This window comes from Lipophrys pholis (assembly GCF_963383615.2).
Source record: "Lipophrys pholis genome assembly, chromosome: 9".
Taxonomy (NCBI): domain Eukaryota; kingdom Metazoa; phylum Chordata; class Actinopteri; order Blenniiformes; family Blenniidae; genus Lipophrys; species Lipophrys pholis.
In genome coordinates this window covers 28,703,515-28,727,357 of record NC_137639.1, presented here as the reverse complement: position 1 = coordinate 28,727,357, position 23,843 = coordinate 28,703,515, and the positions used below count along the sequence as shown (strand labels likewise).

General features: G+C 46.0%; 1 protein-coding gene across 19 annotated transcripts in view; it reads left to right on the top strand.

Moving 5' to 3' along the window:
• Positions 1 to 232: 232 nt before the first annotated feature.
• Positions 233 to 23,843, top strand: part of cspg5a (chondroitin sulfate proteoglycan 5a) — a 57,813-nt gene continuing 34,202 nt past the window's right edge. For all 19 annotated transcript variants that reach the window (XM_080471594.1, XM_080471592.1, XM_080471608.1 and 16 more), the window contains exons 1-2: positions 233 to 737; positions 22,693 to 23,680. In XM_080471594.1, the coding sequence (XP_080327720.1) occupies positions 641 to 737; positions 22,693 to 23,680 (1,085 nt within the window). In that variant the 5' untranslated portion in view covers positions 233 to 640. The remainder of the gene's footprint in view (positions 738 to 22,692; positions 23,681 to 23,843) is intronic.

Below are 23,843 nucleotides of genomic sequence, written 5' to 3'. Positions count from 1 at the left end.
TGGAGGGATGGAAAGACTGGAAATAAAAAGTGCTTGAAGGAAGACAAAGAAGGGAAAAGTTTTCGGAAGAGGACGGATGGCGAGGGGGAGGAGGAGTAAATCGTCTTGGGAAAATGAGGAAAGGGGGGGGGGGGCATCAACAATCCTTTTTTTTTTTTTTTTTTTAATACACTCCTCCCCAGATGATGTGAAAGCTGAGCGCGCTGCGCGTCGCCGTGCGTCCTCCTCCCTCACAGCCACAAAGTGCCCAAAAGCACCGGTCCGTTCCCGAGCCGAGCCGAGCCGAGCCGCGGCGTGTGTCCGTCTGCGCCCACAAACCGCCATCCGCCCCCTGCCTCCGCCACCTCACCCCACCCTCGCCTCGCCTCTGCTGTGGGTAATGGAGCCGTGAGAGCCTGGAGTGAAGCGAGCGAGCGCAGCGCGAGCGGCTATGGAGCAGAGGCGCGTGGAGGCTGGAGTCTAGACCAAGCGACCCTCCGGATCTACTTTTGTTTTTCCCGATTTTAAAACTCTACTTCCACCGCTGACACCCTCCTCACCCCCCCCACACCCCACCCCCCCACACCCCACCCCGCCGCCGAACCCCACTTCTCCGGTGTCTTTCGTCTGATCGTCCGCGGCTTTTCTTTGCACTGTGAGGATGCGGAGGATGGAGACCAGCGCGTGCACGGGATGCTGGAGACTAACGCTGCTGTCGTGCGTCCTGATGCTGCACCTCATCCCGGTGTCAGTCCACGGTAAGGACCCCACATGCACCGTGCACGTGCGAAATCGTGCAAAAAACCCAACATAAAATAGCATTTAAAGAAACAACCAAACATTATATTGCACTTGTAGTTTTTCTGCTGCCGCTGCAGCGCGTCTCCTTTGTGGCTTGATGGGACCTGAGCGCACTCCCACCGGGGACACAGAAAGGAGGTCAGTCGGGCTGGATTGTAGGTTAGGAAGCACAGAACTGGTGCCGTTATTCAACACCTTAAATAAACGTTTTTCTATTCTCTTCCAAGCCAAAAAAAATAAATAAAATAATTTATTTTACTGACGGTGAATTCTAAAAATCAAACAGAAATTTGAGGATTAATTCAGTCTATTGGACACTTTGTTCATGTTGGGGTTGTACAATGACACAGGAGACAATAAAGAAAAAATGGCATGAAGCAAAATTAGGTCAGAAGACACTCAAAGTCCTCATTAATGTTGTGGAGACGCCAGGGAAGGTAACAACTGGGTCAATGGCTGCAAATCTCATCAAACTGACTATTAAATCGAGAGTCAATACATTTTAGATGGCATCATTGGAACAGGATGATATAAATGGTGTTTTCACATAAGCGACCAATCATCATCTCAGTGGAGGCACAAGTCTTGGTGGAGAAAGAAAAAGGGTTAAAAACAACGTTTAGGAGAAAAGAACCGAACCACAAACATCAGAATCAGGTCAGGAACTCAACGTTAGTGCGACTGAAGTCAAACAATCTGCAGCAGCACGAATATTATGACAGAAATGTGGAGATTTGTGACACTGACAGCGGCCAGAGGATGCAGTGAAACACACACACACACACACACACACACACACACACACACACACACACACACACACACACACACACACACACACACACACACACACACACACACACACACACACACACAAAGGCGCGGATTAGAGCCGGGAGCTCCTGATGAATAATTCATGAAGGGATCTGAACGGACATTCTGATACACACACACACTGAGGAAGAATCAGCCGGGTAAACAGTAGAAAAGGCTTCTCTCTCTCTCTCTCTCTCTCTCTCTCTCTCTCTCTCTCTCTCTGTGTTTGAGACTTATTGCGCACGGCGGCCACGTTACTGTCAGATTAATAATATAATAATGCAGGAGATGAAATCAGTCTGGCGTTATAATCTAATATAATCTGTCTGATTCTCTTTATGGCGGTGGCTGAGATTCATGGGGTGCGAGTGAGAGGTGAAGTCCAGGGTTGTATTTTCATCCTCCATGTTACAACCAACCCTCTGTCATCACTTCATCAGCTTTTATAAAACAGAACCAGCCCCCCTCCCCCCCCCTCCCCCCCCCCTTTATTCTGAAGCTGGCAGCTCCGTGTCACTGGGTTCATCTGCTTTTGCTCAGGTTTACCTCATATTGTCATGGATAAAGGTGATTTTTATCTTTTGTTTTCCCAAATGACAGGTGCATTTTCATATTTTTCTCCCTGTGTCGACTCTGAAAAGCAATGATGTAACCCCTACCAAATAAATCACTGGTTCACATGGAATTTTCCTCCATTATGTCCATTACTCCATTATTATATTATCTCCTGGTTCACTCACTAATATTGCAATGGTCTTTGGTTTCACAATCGAGGTTTTCAGTTCGATTCTTTCAGCATTACTGCCATTGGAGGCTGAGCGCCCTGCATAACTCCTGGTGTGTGAGTGTGAATGGGTGAATGTGACCATCAGGTGGTGAAAATGAGCTAAATAAAGTGTTAATCCCGACAATACAAATCAGCAGTTTGAATGAAGAAGAAAAGCGATCTAAACTGATCCCCTTTATGGAAATTGCTTCTGTGTGTAGCAAATCATATTCCTAGATTACCTTAACTTCACGTTCTAGGATCGGTGAGCAGCCACAGCACAGCGTCCGGGGGGGCGCAGCTGGGGTCAAAGGTCAGCCCATCAGGTCAATACTGCCCTTAAAATAGACAGATAAGCCGCAGCTCCTCTCCACTGCTGCACGGGATTCATGAAAAAATGTCCCTGACATCTCCAGCAGCGTCTCTGAGAGGCGGCAGGCGGAGTGCATCAGGGAAAACCCATCAAAGATTCAGTCTTTGGCCATGCATGATAATATTAAGTGACATTTTATTGAAGCGTTGTTGCAGTTTGAATGAAAGTGGAAGAAGTCCTGAATGATGAAGTTATCATAAAGCCTTTGTGCGATAAAAAGGAAGAACCTTTCTTTATTGTTCGTGACATACAAAATGTGTTGGAGCGTCAAGTTCATGATTGTTGTAGTTGGAGTGAAGTTATAAAGTTGAACTCCACTGAGGAGGAGTCGTCGTCCTCTCCGCGCAGATTCCTTAACATCTCTTAGAGCAGCAGCCGACGGAGCAGTGAGGCTGGTGCTAAATTACAACCACTCAGGCCCCGTTTACACGACAACGTTTCACGTGACAACACCTGATCCGTAAAAAACCACAACTTTTGTAGCGTTTTGGGCGTACGACTAAGCGACAGCGGAAATACTGAAAATGCAACTTTTTGAAAACGCTTGGAACCCGTCTCCGTGTGGACAGTAGAAATGCTGCTCCTGCGCATGCACATCACAGTGGTAGTAAATAGTTCCTCTGCACATGTGCAAGTAGATGGACGGTAACAACGATAGTTGTCGGCCACCGTAATAACAATATGTCATCCGTTGTTAATGTTTAGACAGTAACAGTACCCACTAGTGGCTCAACATGTGAACTGCAGCATTTTCAGTTCTGTTTTATGGTTTTCAAAACGTCGCTGTGTAAACCTGAAACTTTGCTCAAACGAAAATGCAAAGATGATGCGTTTCCACTCGACACGTCGTCGTCGGGTCAACGGGGTCCGAGATGAAGGTCGATTATAAATACGTCCTCCACCACCCGGTAATGTAAGAATGATGAAGAAAACGCAATGCGATCATTTTATACTGGATTCTGAGGTTTTCCCTCCAGGAACATTTCTGTCGCTTTTCATCCCTGCATGAGCCGAGATTTAATGTCGGTTCAAACTCAGGTGAAACTATAACAAAAGGAGCTTGGCAGCCGACATGAAACAACCTTGGGCTCCCCCCCCCCCCCCCTCCCGTCCACACACCGTCCTCGCTCCACCGGTGGAGTGTGGAGGCGGCAGCTTGCCCCACATCTGTGAACGATGCTCAGACGACCAAGGCCGACCGCCCTGAACTGACAGCAGCCCGCCAGAACACCGTCACTTATTTCCTGTGGGCTTTTCCTCCGGTGGCCATTTGCAATCCGGCTCCTCCTCCCTCCTCTGTGTGTTTTAACGCTGATGATAGACCGCCGCCGTCTCGCTGCTCCTCCCCCTCCCCCACACCGTGTGGACAGGGGGAGGGTGTAAGACGGCGTCCAGTGCTCGTTCTGTGGACGTCTGCCGTCTCTCTCCTCCTCTTCATCCTCTGCCCGCATCTTCCTCTCTCCTCTCCTGGCATATTTTCCACGTTGGCCCGCTGACACATATCTGCTCGTTGACAGATTATCTTTGCTGTGCAGTGGGTTAATCTTCAAGCCAAATCCTCCCGCCATGACTCCACTCATCCAGTCCAGCCCTGATTCTTCTCAGTAAAAATTCAATATTCAAATCGTGTATAAACAACAGTTGCAAAATGCATTCTCGATTTTGTTGGTGGTTGGAAAAAAAAAAACGTTTTGACACTCCTCCTCCTCCTCCTCCTCCTCCTCCTCCTCCTCCTCCTCCTCCTCCTCCTCCTCCATCAGAACACACAGCATGCGTATCGTCGCCATAATGTGCGCACGCTTTGAAATTCATTAAGCTGGAAATGTTGGCTGGATTCTGGCAGGAGTCCGTGTTTCTCTCCGCCTGCCGGCCATGAGCGAGCGCATGCGTGTCTCCACTGGCAACGGGCGTAGTCCATCATCGCGAGCTCTAATTTGTTGATGATATCATTATTTGCGCTGCGGTTGTCATTGTTTCTGTGTAACGATTTCAGATTTCTGCACAGTGTATTTGATTTCCCGCAGAGTGTCTAATCCAATCAGAAAGAGGCGACGGCCGAGCGGCAGCATTTCACCTTTAAGCTGTGCTGCAAATTAAACTCTTTTTTACTGAGGATTTATACATTATTGAGGGTTTTTTTTTGTGTTCAGTCGGCAATGAATGTGTCCAGTTCTTCCATTTATTGTTCATGGAAAGCAGAGGAAACAATGTGTGGTCCATTTTATGCGCTCTTAACCTGCAAACGTACTGAGACAGTTTATCAAACGTTGTAGTTTCTCCTAATGAGTCCAGTTTGGGGGAATCTGCCCTGCTTCAGAACAATCCCACCCTGTGATGTAACACTCAAAATCAACTGCTTAAAGGGATCCCACATTTTCAAAGTTGCCCAGGAACACAAAGGACTTCTTCGTTGTGTCCGGTCAGCAGATTTGCACCTCTGAGTTGTTTACCAGCATCTCATCGGTTACATTGCATTTCGTTCAGGCTTTGATCTTCTCTTACGACTCATAATGGGAAATTTATGATCCTGGAATTTGACCAAACTCAAGGTTGTCCCCAAGTGAACACAGTAAATCATTTGATTTCTTTGTGTGGACTTTTAAAGGGAGTCAGTTTCTCCAGAACTCCAGGTGGATGTGGGCTTATGAGTAAGAGATTTTGCCGACCGAGCGACCGAGCGACCGACCGAGCGACCGACTGACCGACCGACCAACCGACCGACCGACCGACCGACCGACCGACCGACCGACCGACCGACCGACCGACCGACCGACCGACCGACCGACCGACCGACCGACCAACCAACCAACCGGTTGTTTAATAATTTCACAATGTTCCTAGGGTATTAAGTTCTTTATTCTGGTTTAAATCAGGCCTGTGCAGTGGTGTAGTGGTTCGCTCTCTCGTCTCACAGCAAGAAGACCAAGTGCTTGAATCCGGGCTGAGCCTTTCTGCATGGGGTGTGCGTGTGTGTGCGTGTGTGTGTGTGTGCGTGTGTGTGCGTGTGTGTGTGTGTGTCTTGTGTTTTTTCAGTTTTTTCCTCCAGTTTCCTTCTTCAGTCCAAAATCGTGTCTGAGGGTATCCAATGGCCTCTCAAGTGTGTGTGTGTGTGTGTGTGTGTGTGTGATAATCTGTCTCTCTCTGGGACGGGCTGCTGACCCGTCCAGGATCAGATCGACGTTTTAAAATGACATTTTACCAACACTGACGCTCATCAGGACATTGATTTGGTGCATTAGAGTGACTTCCTCCCAACTTTACCATCAACAGTAAATACTTCAAAACCAGCCAGTAACTATCGAGGCATAATCCTGTAAGAAGGATTATGCTTTACAAATCATTATTCAGGATCCATTGTGGTTGTTATCAAACTCAAATTACACAATTTTATTTTTAGAATATTCATTTTAAGTGTGATGGGAACAAAAACAAGGAGATATTTGTAACTAACATGGGAAGAGTGATGCTTGTTATTGACTGTAGATTTAAAGACATTAACATCATATCCATCCATCTTCTATCCCGCTTGTCCTCGCCGGTCTGTCAGTATTATATCCATTACTTCAAAAAAAAAAAAACAACCCATCAGAAAGTAAAGTGTGAGACCAACCATGTGCAGTGAGAGAAAGAGGATCATCCTCCCACACTGTCAATCTCCAGCCGAATTAGTAATGAGAGTAAACTTCTTATTAAAGAATGTAGTTTTTAACCAACAGGAGCAAAATGTCTGAAAAGAGACTTTAATCGTAATCCGCCACCTGAGCAGTGACGAGCTCCACGAACATATTGACGGTGTGACATTGGGATCGGCTCTGCTTTTTATTCCACACAAATCTGATTGCGCAAAAACCAAATCTCCCTAATCTCATTTGTGATATCCTCCCACCTGGACCGGCACGCAGGCCAACATCAGCAGACGTGGCTGGACACGGGGTCGAGGTCGCGTTGAAACGTCGGAGTCCGTACCGGTGAAGTGTGGAAGGTCGAGCTATAAAAACGCATTCGGGTCAGAATGCCGCCTTAGAAAGTCTCTGGTTCAGTCAAGTTCAGAAAGTTTGGTTCCGTGATCATTCTGCTTGTTTTTGAAGCGGTTCAAGGCAGCTTATGAGGCTTTTTGCAAAACTTAACGTTTGAGTCTTACGATGTTGACGACCTTCAGTCCTCATGGAGGGCGACTCGGTTGAAGCCGACTTAAAATCCAATTCTTTGTTTCCACCAAATGAAAAGCTACGCAACTTGTGGTGGCCGTCTCCTTTGGAGCGTCGTCGGTATGCGAGTGTGTTTATGACACTCCTGCTCGCTATACTTATATCTATTTCAGATGGTGGCTTATTGGTTTAACTTTAGATGTTTCCCTTGTATCAGGTCCTCCATCAGTCCATGATCAGATCGGACCATCGGCAGGCTCTCAGCGGCATTTTGCTGTTCACCTGTTCCCACTCCGTCACTCCTCTGGTTCCGTTTCAAGCGGCAGATCCCGTCGACGTGCTGGGGGGGAGTGAGTCAGCTCGTGCTGCAGGTTTAACTGGGTCCACCTACACTAATTGTTCCTCACTCCACACCTGTCCATTACCTCCCACGTGTGACACTTTTATCGGCGGTTCAAGCCTGCGGGGTTCGTTTACAGCGGCTGTTTAGTTGATGTTTATTTGTACAAGTGAGCAGCATGGAGTGACAATAGGCCACACACGTAAGCGTTTATAGATGGACTTAACAAATTATCAATGTATGTTCAGTAAACGTGCATGCACGGGGAGAAGATGAAGACTCGACATTGAGAATAACGTTTTTTTTTTTTTTTAAGTTTTAAAGACGTTTCAGCTTTTCAAGATTTTGAAAAGAAATTGTCCGTTTTCACCGAATTGGCAGGAATCTAGTTTTCATGTTGTGCCACTAGTGGGTGCTGTTGTTTGTTTTTTAATAATGAAATTACACACACACTCATACAGCAGAGAACAATTTGTTATTAACATTAATAATAGGAGTACACGGACGAGCGTATGGACGGACGACCAAAGTGGATTTTTATTTATCATTATGGTGACAGTCAACTATAAACCTCTGTACCTCTGTCTGTAGGCCGCCATCATTGTTCATCTACTGAGCATGTGCAGAAGAACTATTTGATACAGTTGTGGTGCGTATGCTCAGTAGCAGCGTTTCCATCGTCAACCAGAAGGTTGAGTTTTTGCCCGCTGACACGGCAACTGATTTGGAGCATTTTTGAAAACTTGCGTTTTCAGTGGCTCCGAGCACCGTTGTCATGGAAACAGAACCCCCAGAACACAACAAAAAGATTTAGCGTTTTCACTTGAAATCGTTTTCCAGCTGTTGTCCAGGTGTTTCTCTGCTGCAGCTCTGACTCACAGGTATGCGCGGCGGTTTGCGGAGTCGTGGAAGTGGGCAGTTGTTTTCTGGAAGTTTTTTTTTTTTTTAAGTTGGACAGAGTTGAGACTAGTGCCTTCTGATGACACTGTGCGTGGTCTGTTTTAGCTGAGTTGGCATTGTTCTGAAACTCTGGATGCCCTTGAACAGTAATTTACATGTTTCTGTGTGTGTGTCTCTCTCTCTCTGTGTGTGTCTCTCTCTCTGTGTGTGTGTGTGTGTGTGTGTGTGTGTGTGTGTGTGTGTGTGTGTGTGTGTGTGTGTGTGTGTGTGTGTGTGTGCGTGCGTGCGTGCGTGCGTGCGTGCGTGCGTGCGTGTGTGTGCGCGCGCGCGCGCAGCTGCTTTCTTGCTGTATCCATGGTTTAAAACCTGTTTCGCTGCGGTGCGTAGGTACGAGACTGCATGTGTGTCAGCGTGTCCTTGATGAAGCGAGTCATTGAGTTCATACTGGAGTACTCGCTTCCTCTTCTCTGCCTGTGTGGCAATGCCCCCCCCTGCGCCCCCCAATCTACTGCAGATTGTCATATTAGCATTCAGTCAGCCCAACACACACACACACACACACACACGGACACACGCGTTTTGACGTTTGCGTCTCAGTTTAGGACGAGGTGGGAGTGTTGTCTTGATAATATCTCTAAGAGGAGGTGGAAGTCATGAGCTATTTTATGGTTTGAGCCTCACAGAGATACTTTCTTGGCTCAGTCATCTTCTAATTGCAAGGTTTCAGGTTCAAAACCCCCTTTTTGCGGCGTTCTTATGTCCTGAGCGCGTTGCATGGCAGGTGTGTCCATGTGACACCTGTGTAGATTGATACTTTATTCATCCTGAGGGAACTAATGTCATACTACTGTTACTGCTAATACTACTGTTATTACCACTGCTACGACAGGTACTGCTACTACTGCTACTACTGCTACTACTGTTATTACCACTGTTATTATCACTGCTACTACTAATGTTACTGATAATACTACTGTTATTACCACTGCTACTACTACAGGCACTGCAACTATTCCAAGTACTGCAACTACTCCAAGTACTACTACTGCTACTACTAAAGCTACTGCAGGATTACTATTGCAACAACACATCATCAGCAGGGTAAAACTAACCTGTCTCACGACGATCAAAACTACTACTAATGCTACTGCTGCTACTGTTATTACCACTGCTACTACTACAAGTACTGCTACTACTGTCATTACCACTGCAAAACCGCGGTCGCAAACATGTTTTCTGTTTTCACGCTGGAGTTTTCATTGACTGCCGATTGAGAATCGGGTCAGAGCGCAGCAGATGAACCGGTTGTGTAAGCGTTAATGCATGGGCGCACACATGCAGTACGCATGAACTGGAACGCACTGAGGATTTAACATTGAGACGCAAAAACGATGAAGGAGTCTGGTGTGCAGGTGCACACAGATCGTGTCGCATTATTCAACATCACGATCGCCGCATCGTTTGCTGTGTGTTTTACCGTGTGCGCTTTTGCAGCACAGCATCCTCTCTAGCGAGGCTGAGGACGTTTCCATGGCAACACATCCTTCCTCCATCCGCACCACCTGTGGAGTCAGAAATGGAGGGATTTGTGTGATTGGGAGGAAGGAGGAGCGCGGAGAGGAGGAGGAGAGAGAGCGAAGCGGGAGGGAAGAAAGATGGCAGGAACAGACAAAACGGGAAGAGGTGACGAGGACGCGAGGCGAGGGAAAGGCAGAGAGGACGGAGGGATGAAAGAGGAGCAGCAGCAGCAGACCCACGTACTTGTCCTTTATGTCCGTGATAGCGAGCCGCGTCGAGTTCAAAACACTGAATCCTCAGGTTTTACGCATTAGAGCGAGGAAATGTGGCGGCGTTTCTCCCGAGGCTCAAGCCGGAATCAACCAGTCTTTCACTCATTCTGCTGTCGAGTCGCCGTCGTGCCGCCATTTTCACATTTATCTCTCTCAAGTACACAAAGCACAACTAAAAAGACTGTGAAGTCATATTTCTGGAAATACACACAATGTGTGTGTGTGTGTGTGTGTGTGTGTGTGTGTGTGTGTGTGTGTGTGTGTGTGTGTGTGTGTGTGTGTGTGTGTGTGTGTGTGTGTGTGTGTGTGTGTGTGTGTGTGTGTGTGTGTGTGTGTGTATTCAAGCTTTCCTGTTTTCACTGATGCTCACTGGTTTTGCAGTCGTATGTTTGATAGTTTTCATTACAAATTCTAACACATTAAGGCTCCATTTATACGACAACGTTTTCAAGTGACAGCGCATAGTTTTTAACGTTTTCGCTTCATAAAAGTTTCATATTTACAAGGCAACATTTTGGAAGCTACGTGCATTACCACGGCAACGGCAGAATCGCCGAGAATGACGTAGTTATGCACGTTGGGCGACTAGTTGGTGCTGTTGATTGTTTCTGTAATGAAACCTCACGAAACGCTCTAACCCTAACAGTGGGAGAAGTTGGCTTGTTATTACAGTGAGCGTAAACTATAAAACTACCAAGTCTCAGGAGAATATAGACCGGGAGTCACGTTGTTCTTGTTGTGCATACTGAGCATGTGCAGAGGAATATTTATGGTGGTGCACATTACCGGTAGCAGCGTTATCTCCGTCTTAAACGTTTGGACAACATTGTCGCATAAGAAAGGGACATTATTTACACCTGCAGTCATAATTATAATTGTGATCCACTATTTACACGTTTATATACCCGATATGCTGCCATTTTGTTTAAATACTTGTGTCATTTGTGAGATTTTTAAGTTAACGTCACACATTTCGGCGGCAGGGAGCTCGGCCGAGGAGAGAAATGTTTCATCTCAGTCGATGGAGGCTTGAGGAGCCCGTATGAATACAAAACCAACAGTTTCACCACCCACACTGGAGCCCTTTTCCTTGGCCTCGTCTCCACTTAACTTATACAGCCAGCCACGAAATATCTGCGCTGCCATTCCTGCTTTAAACTGAAAAATAAGGAAAAATATTCATTTATATAATAGTTTTCATAGGCAAGTCATAGTGGGTGTTTTCATGACCGGTACCAGAAAAAACAACATTAAAATGAGGAACTTCTTTATATCTGTCGCACTTTACATCGTGATTAGGCCACATATTGTGTTTTTAAGATACCAGTAAATAAGGCTCATCATTAGTGAGGGTTTAAATGATTGAGATCCTGTTTGAATTTGAATTTGAAAGTGCGAATGCATGGATTTTGGTAGTGATCCGCTCTGAATGACACCATGAGGTGATACAAATGAGGGTTTTGCCTGCATGAGGCTCCTGTTTACACAAGATGATTTTGTTTCCATGTTTGTTTGCATTCAAATTGGATGGATCATCGATCCCCCGAAAAGCTCAAAATATGATGTGATACCACGAAGCTGGATGTGTTTGTGGAGGAAGTTATCAAATATATTAAAGCATCACAGCAAATAAATGTGAAACTCGGCAAAAAAAAAAAAAAAGAAACACAATATGGATGATAATTTGTGACAAAATAGGACAATACAGGAAATCACTTCTTGTAACGTCCACAATTCCTTTTAAAACAAAATGTGTTCAAAACTAAAACAACGTGCTGATTTGAACAAAGACGTGGTAAATCACAACCTGTGTTACGTCACAACCCGTCTGTCAGTGTAAACTTGGATCTTCTGGACATTGATGCACTAAATCAATAATGTTTATTTTCCTCAGTGCACCCAGATGGTCCATCAGCTTCCACACGTGTGTGTGTGCGTGTGCGTGTGCGTGTGCGTGTGCGTGTGCGTGTGCGTGTGCGTGTGCGTGTGCGTGCGCACGGAATATCATTTGCATTCATTGTTATATGACAAACATTCAGCAGATCTCGGATTGATTTTGTATATGATGTATATGTGACGTATATCGTAGATCGTAGATTGTAGACATGTAGATTTCTGTTGTTCGCCATGCAGTCACCAAGCGTTCCCTTTCTCCCTCCAGTCTGGGTCACTCACCGAACTGGCTGGCGGGCCCGGACTGTCGCAACCAATCAGGGTCCTCTTTACATCCCCCCCCCCCCCCCCCACACCCCCCCCCCCCCCCTTCCAGGTCTGTGGGTGGTTTGGTGGCTTACCCCCGCCAAACTGATCTGGGTTAAACAAAAGGAGAAGCTTGAGGGTCGGCGACTCGCCAACACAAGCCAGCAGCACTTGGCCTTGAGCGCCGTCACCCCCAAACAATCAGTCTGACACACACACACACACACACACACACACACACACACACACACACACACACACACACACACACACACACACACACACACACACACACACGCATGCATGCACACACAGACAAGCCACAGTGTCTTCTGGTTATGGCAGACTGTCTTGTTACCACCGTCCATAGCCTCCACCAGAGGAGCTGGAAGTTACCCCAATTACCGTGGGGGGAGTTACACACACACACACACACACACACACACACACACACACACACACACACACACACACACACACACACACACACACACACACACACACACACACACACACACACACACACACACACACTCAGTTCACAAACATAAACACACTCACAGACATGCAGTGCGATGAGACTTAGGTAATAATGTGTCTCTTCTGTGGGAGGGACGTGAACAAAGCCTCCTGTATTCTGTTTGTTCTGTCCCTGTTTTGTCCTCAGTCGGTCTGACCTGGACCCAGACTGGGTCTGAACCCCCGGCCCGGCCCGAACCGACTGCGAGCCTGCCAGCGGGGCCTCGCTCTGCCAGCTCTGTTGGCTTTAATTGGGTGAAAAACACTGGTCATTGTTGGTTTCGCTCAAACTGGGTTTCAAATCTTGAAACTTGGGGAAACAACAACAACATAAAAACCCAAAAACCAGGGCGAGACAAATCTCAGTCGGAATTGAGCATGATGTAAATGCTGAAGTTCAAACGCAGTTCAACCTCCAGCAGCACTTCACAGATGTGAGTCACCAAGTAAATATCAGTGAAAAACAACAACCATCATTCGAAGGCAGAGGTTTAAAGTTCAGTTGTGACTTTGAAAGTAACAGAAACAGTCTGAAGCTCTCGGTCACGTCGCACATTTGTTGTTCGTTACTGAGCATCTCTGTGCTTCAAAATCTTTTAATCCTTTATTCAAAGAGGCCAGGTTGAGGTGCAGGAGTCTTGAAACTCTCCAGAAGTGGTGTGTGTTTGTGTCTGTTTGAGTGATTGTAGTTGCTTTGTGTGTGGCCATGCAGAGTCTTTCTGCTTTTGTCTTCTGAAGAAGCATCCTGCTCCGACAAGCCTCATTTAGATTAAGAGGGAGACGACGGTGGAAGGATGGACAAACAGCTGTTGTACCTGCAGATCCACATACTTTTCACACTTACAGCGATTCAAAGTCACCAATCAGATTTAGGAACTGTTTCCACAACAACGTTTTCAAGTGAAAACAGAAAACTGGAGTCATACGAATGTCCGTGTCTTTACTGTTATCGGATATTGTTTTCTGTGTGTGTGTGTGTGTGTGTGTGTGTGTGTGTGTGTGTGTGTGTGTGTGTGTGTGTTTGGATTCGTTACAAAAACACCCAAACAGCACCCACTAGTGGCCCAACATGAAAACTACATCATTTGCAGTTTTTCTACCATTGCTTCGTTTTCAGAACGTTGACGTATTAATACAAAACTTTTCAGGAACAAAAACGCACAAACGAAGCATTTTTAAGAGAACACAAAAAAACGTCGCATTTTGGATGTCCGTTTACGCAACCGTGCTCGGAGCCACTGAGAACGCAACTTTTTGAAAACGCTTCCCAAGGTGGAACTTTTTGAAAACACTCAAACTCTGTGGTAACAGGGGAAATCACAATACGTAGACTTTTAAATTATGTACGTATTGACAACTCTTATTAAATGTACACATTCTAATACACATTCTAAGACAGATGAGCACTTTTTTTTTTACACATTTGAAAACCTAATTACAGAGAAATTATGAGATGACATTTGCAGGTTCTGGTTCGTGTTGACAGATTCTTTTACACTTTTACAGACAGCTCCGCATGCGCATTGACAAATAGCGTTGCTACAATAATGCTCCCATATCAAATGAAAACTATAGACAGATAGAAAGAACATGCAAACCCCCCATCTTATTCATGAACATGAAGCGGTGAGAATTATCGTCTGTGTTCTGACTGCAGTCAGGCTTTAACCCAATATTGCTATTTGCCAATTCCCGTAAATATGCATTCAATCTAAAGATACAGATTTTGGTGATATGTATGATATTACAATGATAAAACCTTCAAATGTGCATTTATCTTGAAAAAAGAAAAAGGTATAAAAATCCAGTGGCGCCTGCAGTGAATGGAGTATTAATAAGTGATATTAAAATGCTGCAACATCTGTATGTTGAGATGCACATCACAGCTCTCAGCCAGGGTGACGGGTAAAAACCTGATTGAAGTGGACCCAGATTAATGTTTTTGTGCTTCGGTGTAATCCATCAACCAACAAATCCCCGTGAAACTCGGAGCAACACGTTACGCTAAGCCGCGGACACGGCGCCATTTGATCCGTCGCCCGTGATCATCAGTGAATCAAAGTCGGACCAAACTCCATATTCACAGCAAACAAATAAAGACACAACTCACAAAAATCATTTTATGCTCATCACTAAATGGATATTTGAAATAATCTATCTGTCCTCTGGGTGGGATTATGAATGTCTTCATCAGTTGTAATAGATTCCAAAGCTGTGTCATTTATTTCAGTTAAAAAGAAGCAGATTGTGTTTACCTTTTATTTAACCTAATTATGCATCAGATCCATTCATCCCGGTCCTGAAAGGCCACAGTCCTGCTTGGTTTTGAGTTTCTTCTTCTCTATCTCACGTGATTGTAGTGGCCGTTTCTTCATGAGGCTCTGCCGAAACACTGATCGTTTCACCTCTTGAAGCAGTGACATGTCAAAACCGTGCAGGACCAGAAGGACACACCTCCACCTCATAACTTCTTTATCCAGCTCGTCCTGCAGAGAAAGTCTTGGAAGGTAACGGACAGACAGCCACAGACTCACCAAATCATCAGCCGTGACGTTGGATTGTGGGAAGAACAGCTTGAGAAACATGCAACCAAACGAGCCCAGGCCTGGAACCGACTCCAGTGTCTTCACCGTGAGGCTGAATTAGGTCCCGACTGTTTACATGGCAATGGCAGAAACGCTGACGAGGATGTCGTTAGCGCGCCAGGCCACAAGTTGGCACTGTTGTTTGTTTTTCTAATGAAACCACACACACACATGCACGCAGAGAACAAAATGCTATAAACATTAACAATGGGAGGACACGGACATTCGTATGGATGACTGATTGCAGGTGACTCGATTATAAAACCTCCAATATAGAAAATAGAACTAGAATCTTGACTGGGAGTCATGACACTCTGGAAGGCCACCATGTTGTTCTTCTTGAGCAGAAGAACTATTGACTATGGCTTTCAGTGGCTCCGAGGACCGTTGACGTGTAGACGTCCCCTCAGTCTGTATATTTTCCGGAGAGCCTGCGTTACGTCCAAACAACAGCAGGATGAAGTTGTTGTGTTCCGCAGGACTCGCCATGTGAGGTTCACCGCAGAGCTCCGAACGCAGCCGTCCATCAGGAGGTTTCCTCCTCGTTAATCCAATTAGGCTAACAAGGCGATGAAAGGGAGACAACTCCACTTAATTGGAGCTCAGTTCAGGAGCTGCTCGGGGAGGATTTTGGCAGACCGACACCGCCGCGGTCCCAAACAGCAGACAGCCCGAGTTCTGATCGTCTGCGCATGCTAATGTGTGAGAGGTTCCACTCTGTCGTTGGACTTTCCGACACGAAATGGCAGCGCAGCGTAAGACGGACAGCTTCTGGAGATTATTAACAAGACGAGGCTTCGTCGCTCGGACCACATTGGTGGTTGTGACTTCAAATACATTTTTTCTTCTAGCGTGTTTACTAAGGGAAGCCTTGCGGATGCAGATTGCTCATTTCCAGTCAGTCTCCGCTGCCGGCACAACATCACAGCCTGCTTAACGCCACAAACAAGAGCAAACCCGTCGGATTGGCGACGCAAAGACGCCGTCAGTTCATGAAGGGCGTTAAAATAAATGTGCGTCAGTTGTCAGTGAAGACAGGTGTTTACTGTACACTCTCATGTGGATTTCATGTTCGGGGGGGAAAAGAAATCTGCAGTCGAAACTAAAACCTTTTGCACCAAACAGAAAGCAGCATAAAAAGGTTTGAATTAGGTGTGAATCACTGCATAGAGAACTCTTGAAACCCTGAAATACTTAAAAACAAAAGGATTTGGGAGATGAATAAACTGAATTTTCCTTTGGGAAAGTGTTGAAAACATTGAAGGTTTTCGTATATTGAGAGGTCACCTCACAGCAATGCAATATTTTTACTTCATAGCGAATAAAAATTGTACATAAATTCAATAATAAAACATGCAGGGGCTCCCTTGGTGCACATTTTGATCTAATCAGAGGAGCTGATGTTTCTCACAGGAGGAGGAGGAGGTTTCTCCTGCTCTCTTACTTTTCTTTTGTAATTTTTGAGAAAAAGATTTAAGTTTAACTTTTTCCATCAGAAACTTTTGGATCCTTTTTTTGATAACTTGACAACATAAAAACCAGTAAAAATACAAAATATGTTTTTCATTCATGCACTGAAAACCTTTTAACTGCAGAATTTTTGGCAGCTTCATTTCAACCTGCAGTGTGCAGCTCTGTGCACGTCGCACGGTGAAGCTGCAGATGTTTTCGCTGGGGGCATCGAATACACGAGAGTCGCGGCCATAAATCAGCATCGCCTCTCAAAAGCAGGAGCTCTGCAGCGTAATATGACCCGACTGAGGCGGCGGACACTAAACAGAGTGTGTCCATCACACACTTTTACATTTCTTTATGGACTCCAGCAGCCGAATCGAAAACTTTCTAACTACACGACCTCTGACAGGTGATTAATGTTTATTTTTTAAATGATTATTATTTCTTCTGAAAACTAGGAACATTTCACTGTAATGTAACTTGGCTGAGGCCGTGTGAGACTGAAGGTTTGTTTAATCACAAACAGAAAACCTCACGATTACACAACCTTTGGTTTAGAATGCGGCCAATTGACGTATTTTATCTTTTTTTTTTTCTTGTGTGCACACTTCAAGTCTGTTCAAGTTGTAATGCGATGTTGCCGATGTTTGCACCGGAGTAACGTGCACAAGAGTGTCGCAGCCAAAAATTGTCTAACCTCACAGAAATAGATTTTCTCCGTTCTCCAGGGGAAACTTGAGTTGAGTAAACTGAGTTTATAAAGAGATTGAATATTTCTTTATTCAAGGATTTAAAAATATCTTTAATAGACAACCTGTGACTAAACATGAAGACATATCTTTTCACTTTCTCTGGTGCACAGTGTCATTTCGTGCAAGCTGCATGGGAAAATTGCAGATGTTTTTGCGTCGAGGCGTCCAACACCAGAGTGCAGCAGCCATAAATAAGCGTCGGCTCTCAAAGCCCGGAGCGTTCTGCTGTAATGTCATCTGGCTGGGGTCGCATGAGATTCAAAGCGATTCTCTTCTCTATGGTGACAAGATATATCCAACACGGCGGTAAAGAGATGATGGATTTGTCCATGAAAACTTTTTTAACTGTGCGACCCCTGAAGAAGCATTTTCCCTTTTTTTTTTAAATCCACGTTGCAAGATGCGTGGTGAAGTTTCAGACGATCGCGCTGGTTCATCGAGGAGTCTTGCAGTTATAAATGAGCACTGCCTCTCGAATCCAGAGCGCCGTATTATGTCTGTATTGTTAACTTAAAGTTAAAGACATACACTGGAAGATGAAATCACTTCCTGTGCAAGTTGCTCAGTGCCACCCAACACAGGAGTTGAGTCGCAATGAACAAACATCGCATCCCAAACCCAGGGGCGTTGTACTGTGATGTAACCCAGCTGAGACAGTGTGAGACTTAAGGTGAGTGACCATATTCTCCTGGATCTCCCACTGTTAATGTTTAGCGTATTATTCTCTGCGTGTGTGTGTGTGTGTGTGTGTGTGTGTGTGTGTGTGTGTGTGTGTGTGTGTGTGTGTGTGTGTGTGTGTGTGTGTGTGTGTGTGTGTGTGTGTGTGTGTGTGTGTGTGTGTGTGGTTTCATTACCAAAAGAAACAACAGCGCCAACTCCTGGCCTGGCAGCGACACTGCTTTTTGAAAAGGTTTCTGTGTTTTTCTTCACGGGTTCATCAGAGTACGAGTAACCCTGCAGAAGTCCTTCCTGGACGCCTCTCGCCTGTCACACTCACAATTTCTCCCTCCACCCTTCACTTTCTCTTTCTTTTCTATTCCATCTGTCACGATGTGTCACTCCTCTCGCTCGTCCCTCGTCGCCATCTCTCCACATCGCCGCCCCCCCCCTTGCCATTATCTTCTGCTGCGCGGCAGCCATTACTGCCTGTCCTCCAGGCGGCTCGGTTTGTGTTCGTGCAGCTTCTTGCAGCGGTGAGGATGAGGAGGAAGAGGAAGAGGAAGAGTCTAGCTATGCTGAAGCCTGACAGCTCTTCCCAGGCGATTGTGGACAAGCTGCCATCTAATGACTGCGTTGCCATCAAGTGTGTGTGTGGTTTGCAAACAGCAGAAGAAAGAGAATGAAACCGATTTTGATGAACGCTCCATCGAAGCGAGGCGGCTATTAAATCATAAATTCCTGGTGAGCAGTCGGTGTGTAAAATACTTGTGTATATTTATTTTATTTTGTGTGTGTGTGTGTGTGTGTTAGAGAGACACAGAGCGGGATTGGCATATTATCTCCTGGCTGCTCAGTTGATGTGTTAACCAGCAGTGGATTGTGGGCCTGCTGGAGGGATTAGCCCCGCAGTGACCCCCGCCTTCAAAGACGCAGCTCGCCAGGAAACAACGCAGTCAATAAACCCAGTCCTTCCACCTGTCGGAGGCCTCGTAACTGAAGTGACAGGCACGCCGCTAATAACCAGTGTGCACACATTTGTTTATTTTGGTGAGGCGCACCGTTTTCCTTGCAGGGTTATGATCAACCGCAGTTTCAATTGCAGCTCTGCAGTTGTGTTTATGGGCAGCTGTGCCGTTAACGCCGAGGTTCACGCTGCCAGCAGCAACTGGCCGCAGTTTCAATTCACTTCACTTTTATCAATATAACAGCAGCAACGTCCCCCATCTCCAAAAGATACCCAACAATCACACTGGAGCAAACGGAGGCGACGCCAGAACGGAAAAAAACTATTTTTTACAGGGAGAAACTTCAGCAGAAGCAGAGTTGGAGAGAATGAGGATCGAGGCCTTTTCCTAATATGTTGAGTCAGATTTATGTAAATAATACATCAGAATTATATGAAGTTGGTTACATTAGATCGATTGAAGCACTCAGCAGTGTGTAAATCAATGAAATTGTTGAATTTGGAGTTTTTTTTAAACTAGAATTGATCAGAAAGTATCTAATATTTCTCATTTGAATGTTTCATTGTGACTTTTAAAGGTAGTTTATAACAATATTTTCCACTCTTGGAATGAACTTTTCAGCTTATGAAGTTTCAAGAATTGCCCCGTGAAGGGTTAAATCCAGATAAGTGACGAGCGAAAATAAATGAAACAAATGGCTGAGTGAGCAGTTCAGGTTTTTACGGCGGCTTTTCTCTTGTTATAAAGAGAATGAAATGATCAGACTGCGGGCTTGTGAACGTGTGAGGGTGTGTCAGACGTCACACCATAATCGTGAAACTTTGGTTTGAACTAAAAACAAGTTCCAGCTTGTAAATGGAGACGGGCTGAGTGTGGAGGAGACATTTAGAGATTAAAATCTCTGAGCTTAACATCCGTCAGCGGAGATCCTCGCAGATCTCCTCACATATGCCAGTTGGAGGAGGCTGTTAGCCAAAGCACCTTACAGGAGCCGTGCATGTATTCACTGCGGGGGAGGACGCTGGGAATTGAACCCTCGACCTCCGTGACATGAACCTGTGAGGGTCGAAATGTGCTTTTTTTTTTTTTTTTTATTAGCGCAGATGTTGAATGCAGTATAATGTGGTCAGGAGTTTACTGGAAGTGTCAGCCTGGTACCTTTTTTTTATGGTCATCATCCAAAAAATTATCTTCTGCAGATAAATGTGTTTTATTGGGTTTTAGATATTTACAATATAAAAATTAGAATGAAAATAATAATCATAATAATTCATGACACCACTAATTCATGTATTAGTGGATGAATGCTGGATGAGTGAATTAATTTATGGATGTATTAATGAATTAATGGGTGGATCAATGCCTAATAGATGAATATGTTAATTGATGTGTAACTGATCAGATGAGTGGATGATGGAAGTCAAAACACTTCCTGTTAGTTTTGGTTCAGATCAGTTTCACTTAGAAGGATGGTTCTCTTGTGTCTCTCGATCAGCTCATTTGATATTCAGACTTCAGCTTCTAACGATCCAGACTTCATTTTGTCTGCGTCTCTCCAAGATCATCACCCCTCCCCCCCCTGCAGGGAACCCCCCACCCCACTCCCCACCCCCACCCCAACCCCCACCCCAACCCTGTAATCCATAATCCCAGCTCTCCATTCAAATACATTAGTGAATTATTCCTTTAATCCAAAGAGGGGAGCGGCCGTAAAGCAGCTTTCTGCATGACTCAACGAGCCGCTCCTCGGATGAAGTAATTGACCGGTGGATAAGTATCCAGCCAATCACGTCTCGTTTTAATTTGTTTCGCCCGACCCGACTCCTTGAGCCCACTTTGTTCCTCCTGTGATGCCAAACCCGTTTAGTGCGAATTCACCGTGTGGCGCCGGACCACCGGGGCGGAAGTGGACCATCGCTGCACGCGTATAAGTTTGTGTTCACAGTCAAACAACAGCCTGCAGCTTTTCTCTTCTCTTATCCTCCGCTCGGTTTTCCTTCTGCATTTCTTTTCGTGGCTCCTGTCATGTGGTTTTAGGCCGTGTTTTAGCTCGCAGGCACTTGTAGAGATGTTCAGCCACTTTGTCCCCAGTTGGTTTATTTTCAACTCCTCCACGGTTGAATATTTCATAGTAATGGTTTCGGTGTCATGGCGGGTTGTGTAGGATCAGCGTTTTCTGCTGGATGCACAACGCTACATTTTCTGCATCTTTCTTCCAGATCAGTCGGTTTGAAGACGCATAAAGGGAAGATTCAGAGTGAGGCGAACGACACCAGTACACACAGTTGGTTATTGTTACCGATTTCACTCAAAACAAGAACAGAGATTAGAGTTGAGAGTCTCATCCAAACACACAGACGCTTAAATCGCCTGAGTCCGAAGTGTAAAGTTACTTGATCTCCATCCCGTCTGAAACTAATCTATCATGGCGGCCATCACTGGATGATTTCATTCGGATGTACTGCAATGTGATCAATGTAATCCACGTGGGAGAAGGTGGACTCACATTTCAACTAATAAAGGGACAGGGTTTATTTCATGGGGAAATATTTACTATTGGGTCTCAGTAGTCATAACATGAGGAATTAATTCCTCATATAAACACAGAATTAATTTGACAGACAATGTAATTAGCTACGATTATAGAATATTTCACACCCCAAATGCACCTTTTGAATTAGTCTGCAGATCCTTTCGGTATTTAGAATACCATGGGTACTATTTTTACTCAGCAAATATTTGATGAAGCTTCGGGGGTTTTTCATTCCATTAATTTCTCGATCAGTGTTGTTGATCTAAACGTTCGCAGTCACAATCACATCTTATTAGAGCATAATTCAAAACCAATACTTTTCAAACACCTGCCTTCAGGAGCCTGCAGCTGTAATAACAGACCCATTTGAGGACTGGAGTTTTTTTTTTTTTTTTTTTATTGCCTCCAAAAAAAACAGATCAATATAAATGGTGTCCTTTTCTTCTGGAGTGAAATCGTTTGCTCCTCATTAAAGTCGCTGCTCTCTGCTTTCCTCCTGATAGTATTTGTGGAGGTTCTGTTTCAATCTCAGTCCGATTCAAAGTGTCGCAAGCCTCCCTGAAGACGGGCGAAAGGTTTGCAGTCGTGTCACCTTCATGGCTCCGATCAGACGTGGAGGACTGCCACTTTAAATATGATCACTGACTCAGATGTACTAATAAATTTGAACTCAAAATGAGTTAAATCTTTGCGACTCGAACATGTCTCAAGTGGGAAAAGGAGATGAATGAATGCATATTGAATTACAACCAAGGAAATTTAACAGTAATGTAATATTACCTTGGACGCATGGTGGTGGAATATTTGGCCCTCTTACCTCACTGCAAGAAGACTAGTTTGAATTGGGGCTTTGGGAACTTATTTGCTGTGCTTGCAGGTTCTCTTTGTGCCAGCCACAATTTAAAGTCATACATATTTACACTCTTGGTCACATTCACCCGTTCGCACACACCAGTGGAGATGCAAACGTCAAACGTCCTGATTGGGGGAAAGTTTTAGTTTTAGACTTTCAGCTCGGAGAGACTTGACCCATGGTTAGCCAATCTAGGTCGGCTTAGGCTGTCGCCACACCTGATCTGAAGTTCACAGTGTGTTTCTTCTGTGTTTGCAGGTAATGCTGTTGGGACCAATGCCACTGAGCTGGACAGCGCCACCAATGTCACTTCCCTGCTTAATGAGGACGAAGGTCCGGCTAAGGTCAATGAAGCCACCACTGCTGTAACTGGGATGAGCACCTCCACCACTTCCGACCCAATCGGCACCGTGACCCAGAGGGCGGGCCGCATCCCCCGCGCCGGCGAGGAAGAGGAGCAGAGCAGCGGCATGTTCAGCGAAACGGTGGTTCCGACCGTGGAGGAAATGGGCGTCTCGGTCCCGCCGCAGCTCAGCCCAGACTCGGCGGAGACGGACCACCTGCTGCCGAGCGCCCCACGCCAGGATGCCGCGGAAGCCGAGGAGGAGGAGGAGGAGGATGAGGGGGAGGAACGTCTGCCACACACCGACCCGCCATGGATTCACGCCAAGGACACAGCCGTGTTTGACCTGGACCGGCTGTTCACCACCACCACTGCCCAGCCTTCCAACCCAACCAACCCCTCCAACCCCGACGTCCTCCACGTGGACTTCTTCGACCCGTCATCCCGCGGGCGCAACCTGGATCTCGCCCCGCCCTCTCCTTCCTCTCTGGCCCATGAGCTGCAAGGTGGCGACGCAACCTCCTGGGCCATGCCTGAGAACTACGACTACCTAACGCCCTACGAGGACGGCGTGTCCCCCACCGCTGACGAGTACACGTACAGCACCACGACCGACGCTTACGAGACCGACGAGGACCTCCGGCCGGCCGCCGGGTCACCGGCCCGTTCCAGGCCCCGGGTTCCGGAGTCCGGCTCCTTCATCCCGGGTGCGGCTCTCCCCGGTGTGGGAGCTCCGGTTCCTAACGTCCCCGTGGCCGCTCCTCCGGCGCTGCTGCCCAACGGATGCCGCGCGGGCTTCCAGATGATCAACGGGAGTTGCCGCTCGCCTTGCGACATGCAGCCCAACTACTGCTTCAACGGAGGACAGTGCTACCTGATGGACGGCAATGAACTCTACTGCAGGTATGTCGCAGACACACTGAGCTCTGCTCGCCAGGAAAGAACCTCTGAAAATGATCCGCATGAAGTGCAGCTAACATCCCCCCAATGCAAATCCCCTTTAAATGTTAGAATAGTTGTTATTCGTGTTTTTCAGAGATACAATCCTTTCTGATGACTTCACAAA